General features: G+C 46.8%; 2 protein-coding genes across 2 annotated transcripts in view; both read right to left on the bottom strand.

Annotated features, from left to right (window-relative positions):
- Ccdc180 (coiled-coil domain containing 180) overlaps positions 1–6,490 on the bottom strand; it is a 60,476-nt gene extending 53,986 nt beyond the window's left edge. Inside the window, exons 1-4 of the mRNA XM_051187729.1 lie at positions 6,370–6,490; positions 3,807–3,997; positions 1,920–2,008; positions 213–322 (exon numbers count right to left, since the gene is read on the bottom strand). Coding sequence (XP_051043686.1) covers positions 213–322; positions 1,920–2,008; positions 3,807–3,997; positions 6,370–6,438 — 459 coding nt within the window. The 5' untranslated portion in view covers positions 6,439–6,490. The remainder of the gene's footprint in view (positions 1–212; positions 323–1,919; positions 2,009–3,806; positions 3,998–6,369) is intronic.
- A 3,757-nt stretch (positions 6,491–10,247) lies between these two features.
- LOC127224629 (stimulated by retinoic acid gene 6 protein-like) overlaps positions 10,248–27,839 on the bottom strand; it is a 36,873-nt gene continuing 19,281 nt past the window's right edge. Inside the window, exons 7-18 of the mRNA XM_051187727.1 lie at positions 27,491–27,619; positions 27,134–27,204; positions 25,671–25,782; positions 22,277–22,430; positions 18,582–18,657; positions 15,581–15,662; positions 15,334–15,382; positions 14,839–14,956; positions 13,581–13,700; positions 12,282–12,445; positions 11,145–11,291; positions 10,248–10,574 (exon numbers count right to left, since the gene is read on the bottom strand). Of these exons, the coding sequence (XP_051043684.1) occupies positions 10,426–10,574; positions 11,145–11,291; positions 12,282–12,445; positions 13,581–13,700; positions 14,839–14,956; positions 15,334–15,382; positions 15,581–15,662; positions 18,582–18,657; positions 22,277–22,430; positions 25,671–25,782; positions 27,134–27,204; positions 27,491–27,619 (1,371 nt within the window). The 3' untranslated portion in view covers positions 10,248–10,425. The remainder of the gene's footprint in view (positions 10,575–11,144; positions 11,292–12,281; positions 12,446–13,580; positions 13,701–14,838; positions 14,957–15,333; positions 15,383–15,580; positions 15,663–18,581; positions 18,658–22,276; positions 22,431–25,670; positions 25,783–27,133; positions 27,205–27,490; positions 27,620–27,839) is intronic.

The raw sequence follows: 27,839 nt of genomic DNA, 5'->3' as shown, positions 1-27,839 counted from the left end.
TTTCTGAGGAGACAGCCCTCTATGTCTCTGTCTCTGTCTCTTTCTCTCTTCCCTTCCCTTACTCCCTTTATCTTCCCCCAATAAACTTTCCACATAAGTCCTGCCTAATGGCATATTTGTCTCTCACTGCCATTTGTCCCTCACCCACCATGGGACCGACCCTTCCAAGGTCCCCTTTGCGCCATATCATAACAGAGAGGGGTAGGGCTCACCACCCCGATCTGCTCAATCTCCTCCTGAAAGCTCTCCAGTGCACTCAGGTACTTCTTCTTCTGGTACTCTTCTTGCCCTTGGAGGACGCTGGAGCTTGTCTTCTCAGAAACTGCAGGGCAACAACAGAGCTGATGAGCCCGCAGGGAGAGAAGTGCTCCCAGGGAAAGAACAGTGCTCCCGGGGGGCCAGCACGGCAGAGAGCATCAGCTCACAGGCCTGAGTTCAGAACGCATACCCAAAGCCAGGGCAGCAGTGGCAGCGACTTGAGGACCAAGAGAAGAGATGAAGATGACCCATGAGTGCTGCAAGGAGCAAGGTGGGGTATAGCTCAGCGTTGAGCACTCGCCTACGTGCTCGGGGCCCTGGCTTCAGCCCTCTGTACCACAAATAAATCAACAACTACTGGGGCAAAATTCTCAAATGGTGCATATAGGGTGATAATGTCTGTGGTTTTCTTTTTAAAAAGCATGGATGGCTCATGCCTGCAGTCCCAGCATGAAAAGGGCAAGAAGATCTTAAGTTTCCTGCCAGCCTACTTAGTGGAGCTGTGTCAAAAATAACAAAAGAAGTTTTATAGACACAAACACACATGCTTTTTTTGAGTCAAGGGAATTCTGGTCTGGTAAAATTATTAGAAAGAGAAAATACTGTAAGCTGAAAATACATTTAATTATACCTAAATCTACTGAGCATGGAAGCTTAGTCCGGCCTACCTAAATGCACTCAGAATACTTCCATTAGTCTACAATTGAGAAAAAGTCATCTAACACAAAGCCTGGTCTGTGACAAACTGTTCACTATCTGAGCTGAAGTCTGTCTTGAATAGTTTATGGGTGGGTATGCTTCTGTGCCACCATGAAGTTGAAATAAGGTAAGATAAAGCCAGGAGTAGTGATATGCACCTTTAACCCCAGATCTCAGGAGACATATCTCTGTGAGTTCGAGGCCAGCCTGACAGGACAGCCAGAACTACATAACAAAGAGACCCTGTCTCAAAAAAGTAAAACAAAGCAAGCAAGCAAGAAGGAAATACAGTAGATGACCCAGAGAGGGACCATTTGCAGCAATATTAGCCAACACTAGACTATGCTTACCGTGTGGCAGCATCATTCTAACTATGGCACCCAATGACCAACCCAGGAGACCGGGGCTGTTACTAGTCTTCTGTAATGTGTACAGCCTGGCTTGGTGGTTAAAGAGCTAAGTCACAGGCAGCTGGATACGAACCTGAATCCTCAGCCCTGAGCTTGTACCCTCTTCCCACCACCTACTCTGTTTTGCCTTGTGTCTCTCTGGGAAGCTGGAAGCTGACTGCCACCTGAGGTAGTGGGTCTGGGGTTCTCAGCAGAAGGACACTACTACCAACAGGTTCTTGTGTCTTCTGCTTTTTTTTTTTTTCAATGAGCATGGGTTACTTCTTAATCATAAAATCATAAAGTGGAATGCCAACTAGGACATGTCGTGAGGAAAAGAAAACATGGCCCGAGAAGTGACCAAATTACACACAGTGGTGAGCTCCGTCCTTCCTGGAATTGCCCACTGTGCAGCAGCCACTGCTGTCCCTCCTGGGGGGTGTGGGGAGATGCCCAGAAGACAGCCTCTGGAATGCTGAGCAGAGGACCACAGTGAGGGCAGCGGGAGCCTCTGAAATGGAGACGTCATGCCTGGGACAGGTCTTCCCTTGGGACTGAGGGCAGGAGGCTCACTGATGTTTTCCATGAGACCCTGCACCTCTCGGGCAGCAATCATGTCCTCGGTCTCGCGCATCTTTTCCTTCCTGGCTTGTTCCTTTTCCCTGAGGAAACAAGTGGAGGAGAGTAAACCTTGATACCTAGCCCCACCCCCAACCCCCAGGACAGCACAGCACAGGCATTGGCAACCACCCAGGTGATGGGGGGATGTTACTCTGTATATGTGTTTCTCTTATTGACTGATAAATAAAAAACACTGTTTGGCCAATAGCCAGGCAGGAAGGATACGTGAGGCTATGAGAGGAAGGAGTAAGGAGAGAGAGGGAGGCTGCAGAGATGCCGTGTAGCAGAGGGAGGAGCAATAGGCCTGAATCCTTCTCTGGTAAGATAAGGCCATGTGTAAATACTTAGATTAATAGGAATGGCTTAATGATTAAGACAGAGATGGCCAGTACAAAGCCCTAGTCATCACCCAACAGTTTTATAGTTAATACAGCATCCATGTGTTTATTTGGGGCAAAGTGGTTGTGGGACTAGGCTGAAAAGAAACTCCAGCAACACCCAGGCCTCTTATTCCAGAAAGCCTTGGAGGGAATGTCCAGGCTCCCAACCAATACTGCTGTCTCCAAGCATAGTCAAAGAGGGTTCCTGGATGGAGCGTTAGTTCCCTGCTTCAGATACAAGCTCTAAATTTCTTACCTGGCCAGTATGGGTCAGAGGCTGGAACCCTTTCCAAATGGGAAACTAAGGATCACAAAGGTGAACAGCCCAATAAAGAATAAAGTTCTTAGCATGCACCCTTATTTGGTCTTCAGCAGACCATTTGTGGTGGTTTGAATGAGAATGGATCCACAGGTTCATATATGTGAATGCTTGGTTCACAGTTGGTGGAATTGTTTGGGAAGGATTAGGAGGTGTGACCTTCCAGAGATAGTACGTCACTGGGTTAAGTGTAGAGGTTTCAAAAGCCCTTTCCATTCCAGTTAGCGCTCTCTCTCTCTCTCTCTCTCTCTCTCTCTCTCTCTCTCTCCCTCCCTTTCCTCCCTCTCCTCCCTCTCCTCCCTCTCCTCCCTTCCTCCCTCTCCCTCCTCTCTCTCCCTCTCCCTCCCACCTCATGCTTGTGGATCAGATGTAAGCTCTCAGCTCTTGCTCCAGCCAGCACCATGCCTGCCTGCCTGCTGCCATGATCCCCCATGATAGTCATGGGCCCAAACCCTCTGAAACTGTAACCAAGATACCATCCTGTGAGGCAGCTGGAGTAAGCCCATTTCTGGGAAGGGCATATAGAACCATTGTGTGGAGCAGAGCTGGAATCTCAGAGCCACTCCATGGCACCAAGGTCCATAGGCTTGGAGCTAGGTGGAGTGAGCGGAGATCTCTCAGTAAACTAACTCTGTGGAGAGGACCAGGAGGGAAGACTGTGACATCAACTCTGGAATAAAGCCTATAAATGCGCCACCTGAGGCAAGCACCAGAGAAACCCAAAGTGCCTCACTCTTCCCCACAGTGAACATTATTTTCCTGATGGTCTCTCACTAGCCCTCATGCAGTCCCACGGCCTTCTGCAATGAATCAGACCCTCCTTTCCCGAGTTTTATCCCCACCCTCCTCCCTCAGCCTCCTGTCTGTGTCTCAGCAGCAGCTCCTCCTCCCAAGGGAGCTTCCCTGATGTGGTCTTCCCACTTTTGAGGGAATGTGGCTATTTGCTATTGTTGAGGAATCAAGTTTCATGAGAGTGTGATCCCTCTACCCAGACACTGGGTGTAGGCACCCCACCAAAACTATGCAGATGTGACTACCTCCCTCTTTTGGAGGAGGTACCAGAGACCGCATTCCTACTTGCCACCCATCTTGAGTCTTTGAAGACTGCGGATCTGCAGTTGGCTTGACAGCAAGACTCACCTATAGAGAACCGGATTCTCTGTGACCCAGTCATTGGGGAGACTATGCACCCACTTCCTCTGCCGAGGGGTCATTGTCTCCCCTTCAGGGAATGCCACCTTCTTCATCATGGGCATCTTGACATTCTTTGAAGCTCCAGAATGCTCTGCAGCCCGCTTCCTGGTGGCTGCCAGAGATTGAACCAGCTGCACCTGAGGGTGTGAAAGATGGGAGATAGGGTATTGTGAGAGTCCCAGATGCCCAAGCCCTTCATGATGACTGCGCCCAGCTTAGAAGGACATGGAGGCACCTGCCACACAGAAGACACTTTACACAAAGGCCTCCAACTATACACACACACACACACACACACACACACACACACACTGCAGAAGATCCCCTTCCCTTTTACAGGTACAGGCTATTTCAAGGAAGGTGTATGTAAGAACTTGGAATGGGAATCCAGATTTAGTCTACACAAACATTTTTTTAATCATAGAAACTGAAAACAATGGAATAAAAAAAAAGAAACAAAACTATCCATTATTAGGAGTAGCATTGGTGGAGTAGCATTGGTGGAGTAGCATTCCTTTGATGGCATGTTAGGGAGTTATTAAAGACAGAAATTACAACAAATTTCTTATGACAAGGAAATAATTATGAGATAATGTGTAATTATACATATAAATTAAAGCATAAATTATGGTGCTGGAGAGATGGCTCTGCAACAGCACTTGCTGTCTGTTCTTACAGAGGACCAGAGATCCATTTTCAACACCTTCTTGGTGGCTTACAACCACCTATATCTCCAGCATCCCCTGTTGGCCTCCAACAGCACAAAGCATGCACACACATACTCAAGTCAAAACACACACATAACCCAAGTATAAATCTCTTCCTAAAGCATAAATTAAAAATTATAGGCGGGTGGCACTCTGAATACTTCCAGATATTCTGCCCCTTTCAATACATTCAACAAACCTAGCACCTTGCTTTAAAAAAAATTACAACCCAAATTATAGTGTGGGTTTGAAATTTAAACCACATGGAAAAATAGCTTGCTGAAATTAAGAATAGTAACTCACTTCTAAGGAGCTAAATCATGTGAGTAATTTAAGTTATCTGCTTTCACCATTTCTAAAGGTTATACAGGCAGTGTGATTTATGGCTCAAACTAGGAGTAAAAACTCTACCTAAATAAGCAGTACATTAGGTTTGGAGTTCATGGATTTCTTTCAAGGTTTCTTTGATCTGTAAGATACATTCAAGAAGACACAGCAATCTTTACAACAGACTTAGCCAATGAAGCCTTTAATACTTTAAGGCAAGTCCTTGATTGGAGGGGACCACTGGGCACCCGGTAAGGTATGTGACTACCCCAGTTGTTTATTATTGTTGTTGTTTTGAGGCAAGATCTCTCTGTTATGTAGCCCTGGTGTCCTAGAACTTGCTTTGTAGACCAGGCTGGCCTCAAACGCAGAGATACACCTGCCTCTGTCTCCCAAGTGCTGGGACTTAAAGCTTGCACCACCATGCCCAGCATGACCCACTTTTTAAATAGAAAAAATATGAATTGCTTTTATTCTTGACAAAAAGACCTAGGTACAGAATGGTTAATTCAGACTAGTTCTGAATAACATTAATTAAAATTTTTATCAAAATTAATTATTTTAAGAATAAGCATCCTGATGTTCTATTTGTACACTTGAATACCCAATAGCAATTATTTTTAAAAATCAAAGTAGTATCAAAGCTCTACTTTTTAAAATGTAGGTCTTATGGGGGAATATCAGTGTTGTGGAGTATTAATTTAAGATGTGTTCTATTTGTTTATGCTCTGGAACATTTGTTTAATGATGCAAAGATGTGCTGCATTATTTTATGTCACATTTGTTTAACTCTGTAATGCTGTGTTACTTTGCCTGACTAAAACACATGATTGGTCTAATAAAGAGCTGAACATCCAATAGCAAGGCAGGAGAAAGAATAGGTGGGGCTGGCAGACAGAGAAAGTAAATAGGAAGAGAACTCTGGGAGGAGGAGAGTGAGGAGCAGGATAAGGAGGACGATGCCAGGGGCCAGCCACAGCTACATAGCAAGCCACACAGTAAGAAGTTAAGAAAGAAATACAGAAATAGAGAAAGGTAAAAGCCTAGAGGCAAATGGTACATGGAATAATTTAAGGAAAGCTGGCAAGAAACAAGCAAAGCTAAGGCCGGACATTCATAAAAAAGAATAAGACTCCGTGTGATTTATTTGGTAGCTGGGTGGTGAGCCCCTCTCCCTCTCCCCCATTCCCCACCCCCATCCCCACCATAAGAGAAAAAAAACAAAAACAAAACAAAACAAAAAAACAAACAAAAAAAACCCCACAAAGAACTACAAATCAGACTTGGGAGTGGATGAGGAAGGGGAGATCACAATCAAAATATATTGCATTTTAAGAATCTACTGTCAGTAAAATATAAAATAAGTAAGATTTGGATCTTAGATAGGCAATTTCACAGAACAAAGAGAATTAGAAGAGAACAGGAAGTTAGTCCAGAGCAGAGGGATGGGGAGCTGTGGACAGCAGGGAGCCTACCTGGGCCTGGAAGATCTGCTGGTAGACTTTTCCATTTTCTACCTGGGACATTTTCCCCACTGGCGACATCTTGGCTGCTGGAGGGGTTCCCCTTCGTCCTGGACTTGATCTCAGTGTCCACTGCGAGGTTGGGAGCAGACGTCCTCCCCAAGTGCAGGTGCTAAGGCCCTAAGACAGCACTAGATTCCACAGGAGACCAGGGAAAACTTGAATTTCAAAGAAAACAACAAAGGAGGTGGGAGGAGGGGGAAGAGAGAAAGAGAAACAGGTAACAAACTTCTTCAGATAAGCCCTGTTCACGTGGGTTCTCCCAATGCACACAGGCACATTCTGCAAAAGGCAGGACTTCGCTCCCCTCAAGCTCTTCTAGGGACAGTCAATCCGCCTAAGGTGTCAGATGGAACTGGGACCCCAGTCACTTCTTCCGGGAGAAACGGGGAGTAGCGGGAAGGGAAGGATTTGATTCTGCTATTTAGACGCCTACGGTGTGAGACCCGCACTCCTTCCTGCATCATCCCGCTGCCCTCCAAGCCCAGGGATCTGGAAAGAGGCCCAAGCACCAAGGCTGGCTGTTCCCGCACCTGAAGCTTAGATTCGCCTGGACCACCCGCAGCAACTGCGGCCAGACGCTGTCCGTCTCCGAGGCAACGCGAGGGGCGGGGCTGGTCCTGACCGCCCACACTTCCCTTCTCCCGCAGCGGGGTCACTCAGCAACAGCAGCGACCCATATGGAGTACGGAAACTCAACCACGACTTTCGTGTTGGGTTCTTGGAGCGCCCTTAAATGTTCCCAATGTTAGTAGGAGATCAGAGGGCCCGCGCAGATCTTGCCTGTTGAGGTCAAGGAAGTCAGTCTCTTTAGTCAAAGCAACCTGTGCGGGGGTGGGGGTGGGGTGGGGTGAGGGTGTAGCACAAGGTGGTCATTGCCTGTAACAATCTGAAAGAGATCAAATCTTTCCTAGTTCAGAAGAGGTTGGCGGGCTCAGAGGTCAAGGCTCAAGACCTGCCTGGCCAGAATGAGGAACAAACCAGACACAATCTAATTTCCCGTGTACTGTAGGCCACTCTGCTCCTTTCCAGAGAAGACCCAAAGTGGCAGGCAGGGTCCCCCAAGCTGGCAAGTCCTTCCCAAAGTGACTTCCTAGAGTGAATGACCTTCTGCAGCTAGCTGCAGCATCAGAAATGCGAAAGGTGATGACTAGAAAACACTATTCTTACTCTTCGACACAGGTGAATGAGGAAGCAGTGAATAAAAACACCTTTTATTCTCATTCTTTGATCAGCGTGAAATAAAATCAAAATTAGATTCGTTTTAGCTGAAAAGAAAGCTTGTAGGTGACCTAGGGAATGGAAGGAAAACGTAATTTTTATTTTATTTATTTATTTGGTTTTGGTTTTTTGAGACAGGGTTTCTCTGTGTAACAGTTCTGGCTGTCTTGGAACTATGTAGACCAGGCTGGCCTCGAACTCACAGAGATCTGCCTGCCTCTGTCTCTTGAGTGCTGGGAATAAAGGTGCTCTCCACCACCACCTGGCAAAAAAACATACTTTAAAAAACAAAAACAAACAAACAAACAAACAAACAAAAAACACTTGTTTTCAGACTCTTGTCCTCCCTATGTTGTTTGTTTATTTTTCAGTCTCTGCTCAGCCAGGAAAGGCTGGTGGCTTGAGTTTCAGGCATCAGAAGGTTGCCCTGCCTGGGTGTTCTAGTTTTTAAAAGTTATAGCCACTTGGGAGCTGGCCATGGTAACACAGAACCCATAATAAGCAGTGAAGTTGAAGCAGTGGTTTAAAACCTCCCCCCAAAAGAAAATCCCAGTACAGACAGAGCCACTGGTGAATTTTACCTCCGCAGAAAAACTAGCATCAATCTTTTTCATTGAATTATTCCATCAAACAGAAACATAAAGACTTTTATTAAACTCTTTTTGTGAAGCTAGTATTATCTTGATTCCAAAATTAGGTAAAGAAGCAACAAAAAGAAAGGAAGGAAGGAGACAAAGGAAGAAAGAAAGAAAGAAAGAAAGAAAGAAAGAAAGAAAGAAAGAAAGGGAGTTGCAGAGTAATCTCCCCAGTGAACATAGGTTCAAAAGTTCTCAAGAAAATACTTGCAAACAGAATTCTAGAAAACATCAAAATGATCATTCACCAAAATAAAGTTGCTTATATTCCAAAGATACAAGGACAGCTCAATCTAAGTAAATTAATAAATGTTATAAATTATATAAATGGGCTTAAATTTGGAAATCACATGTTCATCTCAATTGTAGAGGATTGTAGAGTTCCTACCCTGACTTCCCGCAGTGATATACTTTGACCTGGTAGTGTAAACAGAAACAAACCCTTTCCTTCCTAAGTTACTGTGATCAGAATGTTTTATCACAGCAACAGAATGCAAACAGGAACAGACATGAAGACAGGAGGAAGAGACGTGTTGGGGGAGTGTCTGGGAGAAAAGAGAAGAGGGGTGGACACATCCACATATATGAAACTGTCAAAGAACAAATGAAAAATATATGTAAAAGAACCCTCTTTACTATAAAAAGAATGTGCTTAAAGTCCATTTCTGATAGTATTATTAGAAATATAGCTGTTTTATTTCTTTTATATTTTCAATGCACATTGGGTGTTTTCTGTTTCAATTTGGAGCTGTGTCCTTGCTTGACTCAGGGACTCAACCTCATGGGGAAACAAGGGAATAAAAACAATGATAGACAGCCAAACACATGGACAGGGAGCTGTGTGGTTGTCTGGGCTCTCAGATGGAGAAACTACAGCGTTCCAGTAGCTCGGCTTGTTTGTTTCACTCACTCAGGGCATCCTCCATTCTCTACAATTTGGGAATGTATTCAAATCACTGCTCTAACCATTCTTCTGCATGGAGAGCATACACAGCCATTTCTATTTGGCATGTAGTTAACATTATAATTTCTGTGTCATAGAATACGTGCATGTCCATCTTAGCAAATCTACCACAGGTTCTGAAAGTGGTAACAGTTCACACACACCAGTGTGTCTCCTCACCCACACTTGGTCTTTGGACTTTAGCCTAGCCATTGTGTGTTGGTGTAGCATCATGGTTTTAATTTTCATTTTCCTATGAGTAATACGGAACACAGATGCACACACACACACACACACACACATTTGGATCTTTCTGTGACATGAGATCTGTATTAGCTACCCGTTGCTGCATCAAAATACCTGAGACAGTGAATGTATGAAGGAAAAGGGTTTATTTGGGCTCATGGTTCCATGGATTTTGGCTTCTAAGGACAATATCATGGTAGGAATGTCTAGTGAGCAAAAATACTCATCCCATCAGCTAAGAAACATAGAGGCCAGGGTCCTATGATACCCTTCAAGGTCACACTTCCAGTGACTTAAGGACCTCCTACAAGCACCACTCCTCAAAGGTCCCACACTTCTGCATGGTGCCATCCCAGGGACCAAGGCCAACAGGAACTTGGGCCTTTGGGAGACACTGCACACACTCAAACCATACAGACAACCAAAGTCGGATCTCTGCCTTTGAGAGTTTAGAGTGTCAGGCACACACTTAAGGGCGTCTGTGTGCTTTGAATGATTTGTAAATATAGATATCTGTGAATAGAGACAAAGTCATTTAGCCAGAGGTAGAAGGGTAGGGGTGTGTGTGTGTAGTGTATATTGTATGCTCCATTTTCTCAGCTTCTAGAATCAAACTGTCAAAGAGCAGTTGTAGAGATGCAGCTAAAAGAGAGGACCCTGGCATATGCACCAATAGGAACAAATGTACACAGCAACCAGTTGTAAGCGCTCTGAGACTTCGGGTCCTCACAGCACTTGTGCAGGCACATGAAGGACTGTCAACAGTCAGGCTGTGTCTGTCCTGGGTAAGTGCTTGGCTCTGCATAAGGGCAATGCCCACGCCTCACAACCTGGCACTGGTGTCTTTCCAATGAGTGTCACCATCTTTTAGCACCTGCACCCAATGACACCATCATCAAATGCCTTGAGCCTCGTGCTCACACAGCTGTTGGTGTGGCCTTGGAGCAGAAGTTGGTGGTCCAATCAGCAATCAGAGCAGGTTGGCAGAATCTGTGTGAATTCTTGAGAACCGTGGCCTGAGTTTGATTTTCTGAGCATTATCAGCCTGGGGTTGTTGATCAGCGTCTGCAGCAGGAGCCACCTAGTTCGGGCCCTGGCTGAGAATCGGGGACCTAGGACAGAATCAGAAAGAGCAGGAGTGAAGATGGGGTGGGGGCGGGGTGTTGTCTCTGCTATTGTCAAACTTTTGGAGCAGTTACCTACAATGTAAAAGGAGTGACTGGAGGCATTGGGTCAGGACTCCCAGGGAATGAGAGGTAGAAGATGTTAGATATCCCATAGAACTGTAGGGGATATCAGTGAAGATATCTGAGCCCTTATGGGGCAGGAGGAACTCAGAGTACTTTCTGTAAGCAATAGGGTATAGTAATCAAAACTGAGCTCCATTTTTGAAATTCCATCTGCCAGTAGCCTGAGATGTACATTGGCATCCCAAGACAATGGGATACAGATAACTGTGCTAGCAGAACTGGAGCTCAGTTCTGGAATAGGCAGGTGAGCTAGTCTGCAGGCCAAGGCCACACAGTTTGACTGATGGGAGCTGTGCCTCTTGAGCAGCCTGGGCTAAAGGGATGCAGAGGAAGGGGAGCAATGCAGGGATCGGGCACTTTGGGAGTCCCAGGGAGCCCTTGAGTATCCATTTCCCACTCTGAACTAGTGCAGGTTCAAACAGGAGACACTACCTGCTGATTGATTCAGGTGCCAGTATTTCATGGTCTTCTGAAGCTTCCGGTCCCTGTGGCTTGTGATTAGAATGTGACAAAAGCTGACCAGCACAGGGTTGGTGTGGTAGTGGTCCACAAAGAGCATGCCAATCCATGCATTGAAGCCTGAAAACCCAGGTAAAAGCAGGTCAGGTCCTGCCAACCCCTCACCACCACACCATTATTGCTCAGTTGTACTTTTTATGATGCAATTGTTATTTGTCATTATTATTATTAATGTTTCCCTGGCTTGGAAGTCACTGTGTAGACCAGGCTGACCTTGAACTCACAGAGCTAGATCTGCCTGCCTCTGCCCCTCCTGTCCTGGATAACTGCTAGTCATTTTCTTTTGCCTTAGTGGTCTGAGTTCTTACGAAGAATCTGCAGAGTCAGTGCAAAGATGCATTTGATAGAGAACTTGAAGCTTAAAGGGGCTGAGAGCAGCCAAAGGAAGATGGAAGTTGTCAGTGCAGATCTTAAACAGCCGAGGGAATGAACGACCAGGCGGGGGCCAGAAGCACTAATTTTACTTCCTTGGGAATGGCTATAACTTTAGAGAATATTAAACCAGATACTTTCTTCACTAAATGTTCAAGTGGCACTACTAATCATTCTGAGATGTGTCTCACTACAAATCTATTTGGAAAGTTTGAGTCCTCTGTCCCACATCTCAATGGCCTATGGAACAGCAGGGTTAAGGAACCTCGAATTCCCTCTGACCACCAAAATACACATTTCTTGTGTGTGTGTGTGTTCACATGTATACAGGAAAAAAGAGGTCTTTCACCCTAACCTGGGGCTCACCAATTAGGCTAGGCTGTTGGTCCAGTTAGCCCTAAGGTTCCTCCTGTCTCCACATCCCTAGTACTGCAATCACAAGCAGATCACACCTTGAATGGCTTTTTGCATATGTTCTGGCGATCAGACTCAGGTCCTTGCACAGTAGCCCTTTAAGGACTGAGCCATTTCCCCAACCCAAAACACTTGTTTCTATTGCTTGGCTTTATGACCTCTACCAGAAGACAAGTTCTAGGCCTGTGAAGGTATGAACTCGTGCCCATCTTTTCCAGGCAGCTTCCACGAAGGCACAAGGTGGTCAGTAGGACCATCGCTCACCCATGTCTGCCCCCTCATAGCCGCTCTGCATGATAGTCCTGTCGATCCGTGCAATCAGCCACGTGCCCAGGAGGCAGCTGATAAGCAGCCTGGAGAGGCAGGCACCCAGGCCCAGCAGCACATTGTAGAAAAACAGGAAGTAGTTGAAGTTATGGAACACTCTCCTGCAGGCAGAAGCAGGTAAGAGGCAGCCCCTAGTCAGGCAAGGTGGTGACACAGTCTGCCCTGGCTTCGTCCAGACCAGACATTAAACTCTGGGACACTGTCTCCTAAGTTTATGATCTCCTGTTGGATCACAAGTGGAGCTGAGTGCCCAGTTCACAGTGCTGGGGGAGGTGGGGGAGGGGGGCTGGTCATGATGGGGGATGGAGAGCATTGGTGGGGGCTGGTCCTGATGGGGGATGGAAAGCACTGAGCACAGAGCAGGGTAAATGCTACTTACTTTGTGTGACCTTAGGATTCTCACATGAGGCTTCTTAGAGGACTACAAATAGCTATTGCTGGCTGAAGGGTTGATGTTTGCCTCTACCACAGGACCTGGCCCAGCCAGACCTGTCCCTGGTCCTCCAGAGGAAAAGTTCCAAAGGACCACCTGACCAAACGGTCCTGTTGCTCAGGACCAAACTGCATCCTCAATGTCACAGACTCCTCTGACAGGTCTTTTTGGTCTTATCACTCTGTGTCCCTTGGTGTTCCCACTATGTAAGGACATTCATTCATTGTATGGTGGACATTTGGGGATCTCACTATACAATTTATGTCTTGCTGTCATCCATGCCAGTTCCTCCTCTCTCCTCATCTCTGGCCTCTCCCCTCCTCCCAGACTCTGCCCCCATCCCCTCTCCTCTTCTTTAGATCACTCAGGAATTTTACCCAGGTGCCAGTCCCCTCTAGTAATGGATGAAGCTCTTAAAGGTGATGAGTAGGGATATCTATCTCTTTGTTGTCAGTGCTAAGGTTGCCTCAGTGAATGAATGAATGAGAATTACATGCACTTGGCTATAATGTTCATGTTTTACATGTTTCTTCCTTAAAACACCTCTTTAAGGAATGCAAAAATAACTTACAAATAGGGAAGCTGAAGTTCACACATTTAGCGAAGTCATACAAGGTCACCCGGCTCTCCTACCACCAAAAAAGGCAACTCTGGATCCCAGGTCATGTGCCCCAGACCTTCCCCTGTGCACAGCACAGCAGCCTCTCACAGGATTCAGAGCCCTCCAGAACCGTGCACAGTTAGTTAGAAGGTGGACACAGCAGCAGCAGCCCTACAGACCCCTCCCACTCCTCTGCCCTCACCTGTTGTGGAGAGCCAGGGGCTTCTGCTTGTCAGCTGTGTTCAGCTTGGGCTGCAGGAAGAATCTGCCAGCGATCCACACCTGCAGGATCATGAGGCCCACGACTATGGACAGGGTGAGGCTGAAACACAGGGCAGACCCACCCTGAGCTGGTCTAGTCTACTGTCCCAGGCCCTTCTCTGATACACAGTGAGTGGAGAGAGGGAGAGAGACAGACAGAGACACAGAGGGAGAGATGGAGACAGAGACACGCACAGAAAGACAGAGAGACAAAGAGTCAGACAGAGAGGCAGAAGAAAAGATAGAGACGCAAAGAGACAGAGAGACAGAGATAGAGACAGTAAAGAGATAGAGAGACAAAGAGGAAGAGAGAGGAGAGAGGGAGGGAAAGAGAGAGGGAGAAGGGTGGAGAGAGAGCACTCAGAAGAGCAAGCTCTGAGCTTTGATCCCACCCACTCCCGTTCCTATGGAGCACATGGGCAAAAAAAAAAAAAAAAAAAAAAAAAAAAAGGGGGGGGGAGGTGCCCCCCAGGCCACATGCTGACTCTCTAGCTCTAGATCACAACTCATGGTTCCCATTGTGTCCCTTTTTGCTAAGGATGGCGGTGGAGCGGCAGTCCTCAGAACAGCTTAGCTAAGTACATGCAATCCTTTCACATAGAAAATGAAAGCCAAGAATAAGCTTGAGAAGATGCCTTGGAGCAGACAGGCAACCCTGCAGGTGCACAGGTGAATTCCAGGCAGAGAGCAGCAAAGTCCTCCAGAGCGCCATGTGCTGAACGACGTGGGTGGCAGTGTGGGGTGGTGACTAAAGGGAGCTTGGGCTTCAGCCTGCCTTCTCCTAGAACATAGCACTTGTCTCCTGGTGGCATCAAACCCTTAAGGGGCATGGCAAGCGCTCGGCAAGCCTTTCCCAGTCTCCAGAGAGCTGCGCGAGGCTCTGGGGAGGGTAGGAGTTTTACACCAGGCAACACATCAGATAGCGCATCCGTACCCGTGGCTCCTGCCCCTTCCTTCCTGCTGTCCCACCTCTCACTTCATCCCCCTACAACTCATTTCCTTGTTGGAAAATGGGATTCTGTGTATCACACACATGAATGTGAAGTCCCATGGAGTGATGGGAGAAGAAGACTTGAAAACACAGATTCCCTCCCTGGGAGGTGCTGTGATGACCCATCCTTGGGACAGCAGAACAAGACCTTGGACCCAGAGCTGGGTCCCCAGGATCAGTGAGGAGAGGTCGTCTACTCAGCACTTACACCCCAAGGCCCAGCCCTTGCAGCATTTCCAGGCCTTGATGGTGGAGGATGGGTAGCACCAGGCTGTACATGAGCATCACACCACAGAGGCTCTGTACCACATGGATGATGAGGTAGCCTGGAGACGAAGTAGAGGGGATCACTAGAGGGCCCTCTTGGCCTCCCTGTAGGCAGACCTGGCCTATGCCCACTTCCAGCAGAGGCTCTTGGCAACTTGCTGGTGCTGTTTCTTCTGCCTATCATGATTTCCCTATCTTCCTGCTTGCCCAGCACTCTGCCAGATGCAGTTCAAATGTCAGCTCCCCTGGAACGCCCTTGATAGCCGGTGAGATGAGGGCAGGTGGGAGATGACACATGGTGTTTCTCCACCATTCCCCAGACTCCTCAAAGCTAGAAGCTACAGCTGTTTCTCTAGCCCTTCCACGTTTCTCCTCACCACTGGAAAGTGCCCAGGAGACATGTGCTGGGCTATATGGGTCCTGGGGTGACACTTACCCCAGAGAATGTAGGCTATTTGCCAGCCAGAGTACCTTGCAATGGCCACCTGGAGTTAGGAGGAAAACAGGGGTCTCAGTAGGATAAGAACTTCCTTCCCTCCAGTCCTTGTACCCAGGACCCCATCTAATCTGAGGGCCACCCATAAACTAAAGCAGGTTCTTCAGACAGCTGCATCTCTCGATGGAGGCCTGACTTGGCGTCTCTGGCTCTTGTCATGTGTGGCTCAACTCCCCTACAGACTCACAACACTAGCTGCTGAGGAGGGACTCTGGAACTTCTGAGGGAGGAAGTCTTTGTCTCCAGCCCACAACCTCTTCATATGCTTTCTGTGGGAGAGAAAAAGTAGGTGACATTCATAATCATGGCACTTTCTGTAGGGTCAGAACTCAACAGAAAGGTCCATGGAGGCCTATGGCAGTCGGTGTCAACTGCAGCTCCAGGCTAGGTCCTGATTTCTCTTCAACATCTCAAGGTTACTATAGTTCCCCAAAATAATACATATTGATCAAATCATAACAGCAATTGAAGCTGATAGATGAGATTACATGTTGCTTTTTTATTTTCATTCTGTTTTCTATACTTACTCTGTTACGGTAAATGCATATTGCTTAACATTTTTAACCAGTTAACACCAGTCAATTTTGGTGATAGCTTAACCGTATAGCAATATAAAGAAAAGTCAAGGATAGGTGAGATGGCTTAGCAGGCTAACTGGATTGCTGCCAAGCCTAATGACCGGAGTGTGACCCCAGGACTCACATGGTAAAAGTTGAGAGTCAACTCCCACAATTTGTCCTCTGACCCCCACACAAGCCATGGCACATGCACCCACACAAACACATCATACACACGCCCACAATACAATAATAATACTTTGTTGTGGGGGGGGTGTTTCTTGTTTGTTTGTTTTGAGATAGGGTCTCTATATAACCCTGACTGTACTGGGACTCCCTATGGAGACCAAACTAGCCTAGAACTCACAGAGCTCTGCTTAGCTCTGCATCCTGAGCATCCTGAGAATTAAAGGCGTACACCACCATACCCAGCCTAATAATACATTTTAAACAGAAAAATTTTAAAGGGACAACAACCCTTCATAGAACCCCACCCCTCACCCTCCATTTCCCACACCCCTGTCCAGTTTCTGGGCTATATGTGAAGGTTAGCAATGTTCTGCACCTAGGCCACACTTGCATTTATGGGATTCTTCCTTCTTTCCTTCCTTCTTCCCTTCCTTTCTTCCTTCCTTTCTTCCTTCCTTCCTCCCTTCCTTCCTTCCTCCTCCCAACCCTCATACTTTATACTCAATCTCCAGTATTTTTCCTGGCTGGGTTCTACTTTTCATGATCACTAAATTGGAAATTCTCAGAATGACATGAAAAATGTAGCTCTGGGCCCCCACTCCCAGGGAACTGAGCAGATTCTCTCCCACAGCCTTCCCCCATTGCCCATCCCTTAGTCTCAGCCACCAGCACCCAAAGTGCACTCTCCCGGGAAACCCACTGGCTTCATGAGCCAGGGACTCAGATCCTCACAGCAGACTCGGCTTTCCTCTTCCACAGACGCTCTCAGCCCTCTGCCTTTCTGTCCATCCCCCTTCCTTCGTGTCATCCTCAGTACAAGCTCTACTGGAAATCCCCAGTGATCACTCCTGGAAGGGACTCAGAGGCAACCCTACCAGGCAACCCGCAGCCACGACACTCTCCTAAGATCCAAAGAGGTCATCAGAAACCGAAGAGTGGAAACCCACCCAACAAAGATAAGACCAGATATTAACACCGAGAAGTACAGTCATCCCAAACCCAGATGCCAGCGTGAACACACAACCAAAACACAGCCAGGACAGTATGTCTCCACTAGAGGCCGGCAGCCTTCCTATGGTCAGCCCTGAGGAATCCAGATTAGTTGAAACACAAGACAAGGAAGCACACACTGTGGGGAACCCCAGAGCAAAGTTAGCATCTTAACAGCCACCTTTCCTACTACTCTCTTAGATACTAACATACTGGTAATTTTCCATTCCCCTATGACTGCTCTCTGTTAAGCATATGGTGCAGCCTGACCCTGAAAGAGTCCCAGCTGCAGGCTTATCGTATAGCAACTTATAGCAGAGCACCTGCATCCTGCTTGGAGGGACGTTCTGCCTCCCTCACATCCTCCCTTCACCCCCTTCCCTCATTTCTCCACTACTTAAACCCTGTGGTTAAATTCACTAAGTGAGGCGTGATCAGAGCACTGTCTTGTCTCCGTCTCTCACGTCTCTCGTCCCTCATTCTCACTCCCTCCCTCAGGGTCCCCGTCAACTGACCCTGCGGGCTGGACCACAACACAAGGACTTCAAAGTGTCTATTAAAAATATGATCAAGGACTTTAAAGAGGACATGAATAAATCCATGAACAAACAAACAAACAAACAAACAGTGTGATGAAGTGAAGAAAACTGTTCAAGGCATGGAAGTGGAAACAGAATCAATAAAGGAAACCCATACTGACAGAAAACTGGAATTGAAAAGTTTCGGAACACAAACATGGAACCTGAGAGGCAAGCCTCTCCAACAGAACACAAAAGATGGAAGACAATCTCAGGCACTGAAGACAACAGGGAAGAAATTGACCTCTTGGTCAAATGTTAAATCTAAAAACTCCCAGATACAAAACATCTGGGAAATCCGGGACACTATGTAAAGACCTAATTTACAAACAAAACAGGGGGAGAAGAAACCCAGGTCAAAGGCACAGAAAATATTTTCAACAAAATCATAGAAGAAAATTTCCCTAATCTAGAGGAAGACATGCCTAACAAGGTATAAGAAGTGTAGCAGAACAATGTATAAGAAGTGTACAGAGACAGAGAGAGACACAGAGACAGAGAGCAGGCACAGCATGTGCCTTCTTCCTGCACTGATGTTCTTTAAGTAGATGCTCTCAGGCCTCTTGACCCTACCCCTACTGATGATCCCTTGAGCTGGATTTACTGCTGTGGGCCTGATGTTATCAGCCCTCAACAGTGGGACAGATCCGACACCCAACAATGATGATGCACAAGAAATGCCAAGGTCTCAGGTATCGGGAGGACTTGCCTCTCTGCCAGCCTGTTTCTTAAATATTTCTTAGATGCATTTGACCACACCTGACCCTTATATTCACTTCCTAGTGCCGCGCTAAGCCAGGCAGGAATTCTGGATAAAGAATGCTATGCATATTTTTCACTGAAGTCATACAAATGACTCCTGGAATTCTCTTACCTGTAACAGGCCAAAATGTGGAAGAGATAGCTGACACACGTGAGGGAGGCAGGCAAAATGGTCACCACCCAGACTCCTGAGATATGAAGGATGACATGAGAAGCCTTGGAAAACACACCTGGCGTGGACTTGCAGAGAGCAGGTCCCCATCAGAAAGGTGCAGGCAAACCTCCTACACTCCTTTACCTCGTTCTCTGCGGGTGAGCGTGTGCTGAGTTTAGCCACATACAGCCCCAGTATAGTTGTTTCCTGCATGGTCTTCTGAAAACTTTGATACTAATATGTTCCAACTACGCTCAATTAAGGTTGGGAAAACCTATGTATGATCTATGTCAACAGCAGGCCCCATTCAGGAAATAGCTGACTTCTAATTGCAACTTAGGGGAAGGGATAGGGTGCACTGGTCACAAGAATAGCTGGGCTCAACAGGTTGTAGCATCCACCTTTCATGGGGTTTTGTTACTTAGGCTCTGTCTTGGTTACCCTGGCAAATGCTGTTTAAGGAAGGGAGAGTTTATTTTGGTTCACAGTTCTTAGGTACAGCCTCTCATGGAGGGGAGGTCAGAATAGTAGGGGCTTGAGGCAGCTGGTCACATAGCATTTGCAGCCAGGAAGCAGAGGGAGATGAATGACCCTTGAGGGCACCAGACACACACACACTTAAAGTAAAGATTGTTGTAGAACAATCTTTGTACACTTTGTGCCCATAGCTAGGCAGGATTTTCAGAGAGAAGATACTGGGAGGAAGAGAGTCATGGGAGTCTGGGAAGTATCGAAGCAATGCACAGGAAGCAGTAGATGAACATGCTGTACTGAGATAAGGTGCCACGCCATGTGGTAGAACACAGATAGAAACATGGGTTAATTAAAGTTGTAAGAGCTAGTTGGTAGCAAGCCTAAGCTATTGGCCAAGCATTAATAATAAGTAGTAAGTCTCTGTGTGGTTATTTGGGAGCCAGATGGTGGGACAGAGCTGACTGGTAGACTTGATGAAAACCTCTTGCCTGAAAAAAAATAAATACATCTTTTTAAAAAAAAATGGGTGATATCAAAATGAAAGTATAATGTGCTCTTTGAGTATGGAGCTCAAGGACTCATCATACTGAACATAAACCTACATTAAAGATTCATAAGATGTTCACAGGAACAATAAGGCATAGAAATATGGAAAGATAGGCTGCTGCCTCAGGGTTCACTTGTAAGGTAACTTTCTGTGACCACAGAGCTGTAAGAAAGTAATTCATAGCAAAGATGTCCCCTTCTGGCTTTGGAGTTCTCCCAGCTCACTAATCTTAGTGGGGAGAAAAATCACTTGCAACAGGTGTCTGGTGGCTTAAGGGAGTGTGATGCTTTGAATGAGAATGTTCCCCATAGGGTCAGACGTTAGAATGCTTGATTCCAGTTGGTGGCGCTGTTTGGGAAAGTTTAGGAGAGGATGCCTTGTTGGAGGAGGTGTGTCACTGCAGGCCAGCTTTGAGAGTTTAAAGGCTCTTATTTGCAGTTCAAGATGGGAGCTCTCAACTTAGCTCTGCTCCAGCTGCCATTCCTGCTTGACACTTTCCTGCCACATGGACTCTTATCCTTCTGGAACCATAAGCCCACAGGAAGCCTTCTGCAAGTTGCCTTGGCCATGGTGTTTTATCACTTTGATAGAAAAGGAACTAATACAGAGATATTAGGTGAGATAGGCTCATAAAACATCAGCACCACAAAATCTTTTGGAAACCACCATACTGCCTGTTTAAGTCCCATTTTACAGAACTGAACTAGTGTGTGTGTGTGTGTGTGTGTGTGTGTGTGTGTGTGTGTGTGTGCATTCAAATTGTCCTTGCACAGCAAGCACGTTGCTCACTGTGGTGCTTTGAATAAGAATGGTCCCATAGGCTCATATGTTTGAATGCATAGTCATCAGGAAGTGACTCTACTTGGGAGGGATTAGGAGGTGTGGCCTTGGAGTAGACAAGGTCTTGGTGGAGAAAGTACGTCACATGAAGGCAGGCTTTGAGGCTTCAAAAGCCCAAGCCAGGCCCAGTAATCTCTCTCTTTCTACTGCCTGTGTATCCAGATATAAAACTCCCAGCTACTTCTCCAGCACCATGTCTGCCTGTGTGCTGCCACACGTCCTGCCGAAATGATAATGGACTAAACCTCTGAACCTGTAAGCCAGTCCCAATTAAGTGTTTTCCTTTATAAGAGTTGCCAAGGTCATGGTGTCTCTTCACAGCAACAGAACTTTGATTAAGCAGTCATTCATCTGGCTTTATCCTGACATCTTGTCCATGATTCTTCCTCACCTAGGAGATAGACAGTGGATATCTCCTCTCTCCAAGGATGGTGGACATATCATTGGGATATGTCATTTTCTGAGAAAGCTTCTGTCATAAAGTACCTTTGTTGTTACAGTCCTCCAAAGGAGATATACAAATGTCCAATGTACATACAGAAAAAATGCTCATGATTACATCTTCAGGAGATGTAAATTAGAAACACAATGAAAAATCACTTCACAGCTGTTAGGATCACCGTGGGGAGGCAGGCATGGTGGCTGACGCAGCCACTGAATGCTCACAAGCAAGAAGGAGAACTGGAACTTTAAACTCTCCAAGTGCTCCTCCATCAAGGCCACACCTCTAACATGGAGAGACACGCCCACTGTGGGCGGCACCATTCCCCGGTCCTGGCTGTTTTAATGGGAAAGGGAGCTGAGTATAGATCGCACTTGCTTCATTTCCTGACAGTGGTTATAAAGTGAGCCACTGCTTCAAGCTCCTGCACTTTGATTTCTGTGTGTGACAGACTGGGCCTTCAACTGTGAGCCAGAATAAATTCTCCCTTAGATTGCTTTTGTAAGAGTCGTTTATCACCACAATGGGAAACTCAAGCAACTACTTAAAATGAGAAATATCTAAGGCAGTGGCTCTCAGCCTCCCTAATGCTGTGATGCTTTGGTATAGTTTTTCATAGTGTGATCATCCCCAAACCATAAAAGTATTTTCATTGCTACTTCATGACTGTAAATTTACTACTGTTACGAATCATAATGTAAATGTCTGTGTTTTCCTATGGCTTAGGCAACCCCTATGAAAGGGTTGTTCAACCCCTATGAGGTCATGACCTCAAGAACCTTTGTTCTATGGGCATGCCCAGTTCAGGCCCCAAGTGGCCAAATGGTTTCCTTCCTACCTACCTCCCTCCCTTCCTCTCTCTCTCTTCCTTTCTTTCTTTCCACTTTTTTTTAATTAATTAAAACTTTTTTCAGTTATTTTACATCTTCCCCTCCCTCCTCTCCTCCTGTTCCCTTCCCCCTCCTCCCCTCTGGCCCCCCAACCCACCCCCAACCTACTCCTCTTCTATTTCTGTTCAGAAAGGGGCAGGCCTTCCACAGGGGTAAACAAAGCATGACATATCAAGTTGAGGTAGGACTAAGCTCCTCCCTCTGTATTGAGGCCGTATTTAGGTTCCCAAAAGCCAGCTCAAGCATTAGGGACAGACAGGCCCTGATCCCACTGCTAGGGACCAAGCTATACAACTGTCACATATCAGCTCCAAATGATTTTTAACAAAATGAGCTGTCCTGAGCTCTTTGTCCTAGTCAACTCAGAAAGGCACAGGTCAACTCTAACACAGAAGAATTCCAGGCACCCTGGCCAGGCAATTGCAATGCGATTTTGATGATGGGGAGTGGATGGCTTTACCTTTAGTGACAATGATCAGTTCTTTCACCTGTAGGATGACTGGGGTCGAGGTCCCCGTCTCGTTCATGTGGGTGAGGTAGCTCTGCAGCCTGTCTTCAAACATATCCAGCTTGTCTCTCACAAGTAGAAACACACAGAACTCGATGACAATGAACTGGGAATACAGAGCACAGGCGTCAAGGTCTCCGGAGACCAGCTCAGCATGGCTCCCTTCACTAGTGTAAACAGGAGCAAAATTGGAGAAGGTAGTCCACGTGACAGCAATGCTTGCCCACTGGCCTGTCTGCCCACCGGGACACCATTGCCCTTCTGGTTCCCACCACCAGAACATGTTTGTGTTCGAGAGTGGAGTGCGAATGCCAGCATTATCCGGCAGTTTCTTAGTCCCGAGTAACTCACTGAATTTCAGAACACCATCACCATCTCCTTTTCTCTTCTAGAATGGGGAGGCAGAGGCAGGAAGATCACTGTGAGTTCAAGGTCAGCCTGGTCTACAAAGTAAATTTCAGGACAGGCTCCAAAACTACACAGAGAAACCCTGTCTCGAAAAGAAAATCTCTTCTAGAATGACAGAACTCCCTCTCCTTCCATGTCTTACTACTTCTCCTGGACCCACAGCTTCTCCTGGACTAAGACTTTGCTGAATCATCTCTTTGTCCTCTTCTAGCTCTTAACACAGTGCTTACTATATAGTAGAGGTTCAATAACTTCTTAAGACACACCATAACACCAAGCCAAGTGAGTTATTCAATGCAGCAGGGAGCTCCATCTATCCTTTTAAATCCATCCTCTGGGGACTGAGGAGACCGCTCAGTGGATGAAGGGCTTGCAGAGCAAGCATGAGGACCTGGATTGATCCTCAGCATCCACATTAAAAAAAAAAAAATCAGCATGGTGGCATGTGCTTGTAACCCCAGAGCTAAGAAGGCAGAGTGTAGCAGATCCCAGGGATTCAGTGACACTTCGTCCCACCCCCTCCCACCCCAATCCCCTCACATCCCCCCACACCCCCCTGCTGTCTAGACTAGTCAGGGATCTCCAGGTACCAATGGAAGACCCTATCTCTAAAAACAAGGTTGGGGAGTGTGTTGAGAGATGGGTCAGGGGATAAAGCACTTTTTAATATAATCGTAAAGATCCACATAAAAGCCTGGTGAGTGTGGCAGCTGCCTGCAATCCCAGTGCTAAGTAGTAGAACCAAAGGACCCCACAATGGGCTGGCTAGCTAGAGTAGCTCAACTGCCAAACTCCTCAATTGAGGAAGACACCTGATGTCAACTGCTGACCTCCACATGCACACACACACACACACACACACACACACACACACACACATGCACGCATGCACGCACGCACAAAAACAAAACAAAACAAAACAAAAGTGATGACTCTGAGGAGCAACACCCAACATTGACTTTTGACCTCCTTACATGTGGACACACACACACACATACATTTATACACACAACTACACTAAATTAATTAATTAAAAAAATCATTCTCCAGCCTTTGGTCATAGAACTGGACTGTATTTCCCAGCTTCCCTTTGTTGGATGTGGCCACATCACCCCATGTGGACAGTGGAAAATAAGCAGAAGGGATAGGTGGTACTTCTAACCCTTGTTCAAGAAAACCTTCTGCAAGCATTTTGCCACTTTTCCCTCCACGCCATTGACTAGGTGGCCTTGAAGTCCTAGGTATGGGGAAGGCACATGATAGAAGATGAGGGTTGCAAGGAAGAGAGCTGCCTCCCCTGCCTGCACATGCCCTCAGCATTGGGGGTGGGAGATGGGCAACACACATAATGACAAGCCACTGGCATTTAGAAAGGTGTAGTAGTTTGAATGTAATTGGCCCCATACGCTCATGGAGAACGGCACTATAGGAGGCGTGGCCGTGTTGGAGGAAGTGCGTCTTAATTCACTGCCTGTTGCCTGTGGATCAGGATGCAGAACTCTCAGCTACCTCTCCATCACCATGCCTGCTGCATGCTGCCATGCTTCCTGACATGATGATGATGGACTAACCCTCTGGAACTGTAAGCCAGCCCCAATTAGATGTTTTCCTTCAAAAAAGTTTGCGTGGTCATGGTGTTTCTTCATAGCAATAGAAACCCTGACAAAGACAAAAGGCATGGGAACTTCGGTATAACCTAATAATTCATTCTCTTAAAACTTGAACCACAGACTTACTCTAAAGATACATCACCCGCCTGCCCTAAAAACAAGCAAAGACTACTAGGCTTTATTGTCTGCATTCTGCATATGACAGCTGCCTTTGACTCAGCCATTTTATTGCCAGGGACTTAGACCATGACCAGTGTTTTGATTTTATATCTGATAAAACTGAAGTGAGATCATATCAACATTGAAAACATTTTCTTGAGAAAAAAGCAAATGCTCTATACTATAAAAAATTCTAATTTCCCACTTTCATCTTTAATTTACTAAAATTATTCTCATGAGAACTAATTCCCTGTTGGGTGGTAGTGGTGGCACATGACTTTAGTCCCAGCACTCTGGGGGCAGAAGCAGGCAGATCTCTGAGTTTGAGGCCAGCCTGGTCTACAGAGTGAGTTCTAGGACATCCAGAGTTACACAGAGAAACCCTGTCTCAGAGGGAAAAAAACAAAACAAAACAAAGAGAATCAATTACTTTATATTTAAATGACTTAATTCTTCACAGTATAACTTAGTATCTATAATTGTACATTTTCTTTAGCGGTCATTGCTTCTATCAACTTTCCTGGCTCAGTTTTGCATATCAAACGATACCAGCCATATTTTTCCTTATCAACTATTAGTCAATGCTAAATTTTTTTTAGCAATTTTTTTTAATTTTAATGATTTATTTTAACTTTTTATACATTGGTGTTTTGCCTGCATGTATATCTGTGTCAGGGTGTCAGAAGCCCTGGAACTGGAGTTACAGACAATTGTGAGCTGCCATGTGGGTGTTGGGAATTGAACCTGGGTCCTCTAGAAGAGCAGCTGATGCTCTTAACCACTGAGCCATCTCTCCAGCTCTGTCAATGCTAATTTTACCACGTGGATTTTTTTTTTTTTTTTTTTTTTTTTTTGAGACAGGGTCTCCCTATGAAGCCCTGGAACTATATAGAAGAGGTTAGCCTTGAACTAAGAGACCCACCTGTCTCTGTCTCCTGTGTGCTGGGGTTAAAGGTGTGAGCCACCACCAGTTTTATTTCTAACTCTCCTGTGACTGTCATATGGGTGGTGTGTAAATGAAAGGTAAGTTGAAGCCCTGTTTTTCCCCAAGCCACATTTCCATTCTGACCCAAGCATTAGATACATGCTGCTCCCAAAGCCCGGGGGACAGCAGCCCGGACAGACATCTTTGTTACAGAATAGGAAAGGATTGTCATGGCTCTACTTACCAGGTACAGGCAGATGGATGCTAGCACGAGGGTCCCAATCATCCTGCTGGGGAACTGGAAGCAGGGGTCCCAGTCATACACCCTGGTCTGAAACCAAGACCTTCCTCTTTCTCTGTGAGTGAATGAACACCAGAAAAGGGACACTGGGAGCTTCCATCCCTCTCACTCACCTTCCCTCATCCTTAAGGAGAAAGAATGGAGGTGGTGGTGTTATTGTTGTTGTTGTTGTCATTATTATTATTATTTGGAGTTACCAAAGAAAGAAAGAAAGGGAGGCAGAAAGAAAGGAAGGAAGGAAGGAAGGAAAGAAAGAAAGGAAGGAAGGAAGGAAGGAAGGAAGGAAGGAAAAAAGGAAGGAAGAAAGAAGCCACATCACAGAAACTCCAACTTGTCTCGCAGCTCATGGTTCTAACTAGGTTCCAGACACCCTGAGTGTGAGACTTAGGGGAGACATCCCGGGTGTGACTGACACAGACACAAGCCCTTTTTTTTTCTGTCTTGTCTTCCTCTGTCTGCCCTCAAAAATGCAGACTAGGGACTGGTCCAGGCTGGAGCTTCAGCAGCCACACTGGACCTCAAGGAGGTGCTGGGGAGGGGAGTCACACCCTAAAATGCTGGAAGAGAAACACAGATGGCTGTGGGCCAACTTTACAGGCAGCCTAGGGTCACTGTGGACTGCTCACCTCCAGAGTTCTTACACGTGAGAAAATAACACATCTGGGGTTTGTTGATGCCAGTATTTTTTCATATATTTTAACATAGGTCTCCAAAGCTACCAATCACCCCATAGGGACTTTGCCGCTGTTTGACCTGGGACAGGATACATCCTTTCTCTGGGGTCTACCCAGTATGATTGGTGGCTGAGGCAGAGGCGGGCTGGGCTGGGCTGGGCTATCTCAGAAGCAGCAGTGGGAAGCTAATAATCCCCACCCGGGATCTTCCTTGTTAATTGAGGCTGCCTCTACTTCCTGTCCCAAGGAGTGAGACAGGAAACATGTGACTCGGGCTCGGCCAATCTCTGTAGGCCAATCTCTCATCTAGACACAGTAATTATTTTTCAGCTGGAATTTGATCCAATGGAATATACTCAAATGATTTATTTTTAAAAATGGAGAGTGAAATGTCTCTTTCCTCTTGAAGTCCGGAGACTGTAGTGTGGAGGAAGCCTACCCAGTGTGAGGCCCAGACAGTCAGTCTAAAGGGCACTAGGAAGACATAGTTCTGACGTTGTCTCTTAAGCCCCCTGCTCCAGTTGGCCTGAAATGGACTCCCTCTCAAGTCCTGGCTCCCTGTTTCCCTCCCTGCTTTTGTCTGCTTTGCCTTGGTTGCTGCTGTCAGCGGTCGCTCCACAGTCCCAGGGTCTGTCCCGTGGGCCTGGCTCAACAGAACCCAACCTCAGGGGTGAAGAGGCAGAGGGAACCGAACCCAACCTCAGGGGTGAAGAGGCAGAGGAGGAACCTTACTGTGGGCGGGGCTTCCTCAGGAGCCGCTTCACATGCTCTGCCTGGTGGGCCTCCAGCACTGACTTTTCTTCCTGTGAGGAAGGAGGGGACATCCTGGCTCACAGGGGTTTGCTAGGAATTGGTCTCTTAAGGGGTCATTGCCCATGGAGGCCAGGATTTGGATTCAGTTTTATTAGGCTCCTGTTCCCCATCCCCCCCCCCCCAAGGTCAGAGGCCTGGCCCTTAATTCCCCGAGCCTAGGCTGGGCCTGCCACTGCACTGAGAAGCTTGTCTCGCTCATCAGAGAGGCTGTTCAGGAAGGCACAGTGAGGAGCAGTGGCAGACACCCCCACCTCCCAGCTGCTATTGAGCACTCACTGCCTGTGGCTCCAGGCCCAGGCGGATTGGCAGAGCCTTAAGGAACATGTGCAGGAAGCGACCCAGCAGGAAACCCAGGCACAACAGGGAGGGCCAGTAGAAAATGAGGGTCTCGAACCTCCCTAGAAACTGAAACAGAAACAGAGTTGGGGGTGGGGGGCATTAGCAGGCTGTAGTGAGCTAAGGCTGAGGTACACTTCCCCCTGTGAAGACATGGACAGGACGGTCTTCCCAGGGGCTCCCCCCAGATCTACCTTCTCTGCACCACTAAAGCAGTAAGCAATCCTTGCTCTCCATGGTCAGCCAATCCCTGCTCCCTGCCCCCTTCCCCACTCCAACCTGGTCAGCC

Source organism: Phodopus roborovskii, unplaced genomic scaffold, assembly GCF_943737965.1.
Source record: "Phodopus roborovskii unplaced genomic scaffold, PHOROB, whole genome shotgun sequence".
Lineage (NCBI taxonomy): Eukaryota > Metazoa > Chordata > Mammalia > Rodentia > Cricetidae > Phodopus > Phodopus roborovskii.
Note: the sequence above shows the minus strand (reverse complement) of the source record. Positions and strands in the feature narration are given on the sequence as shown.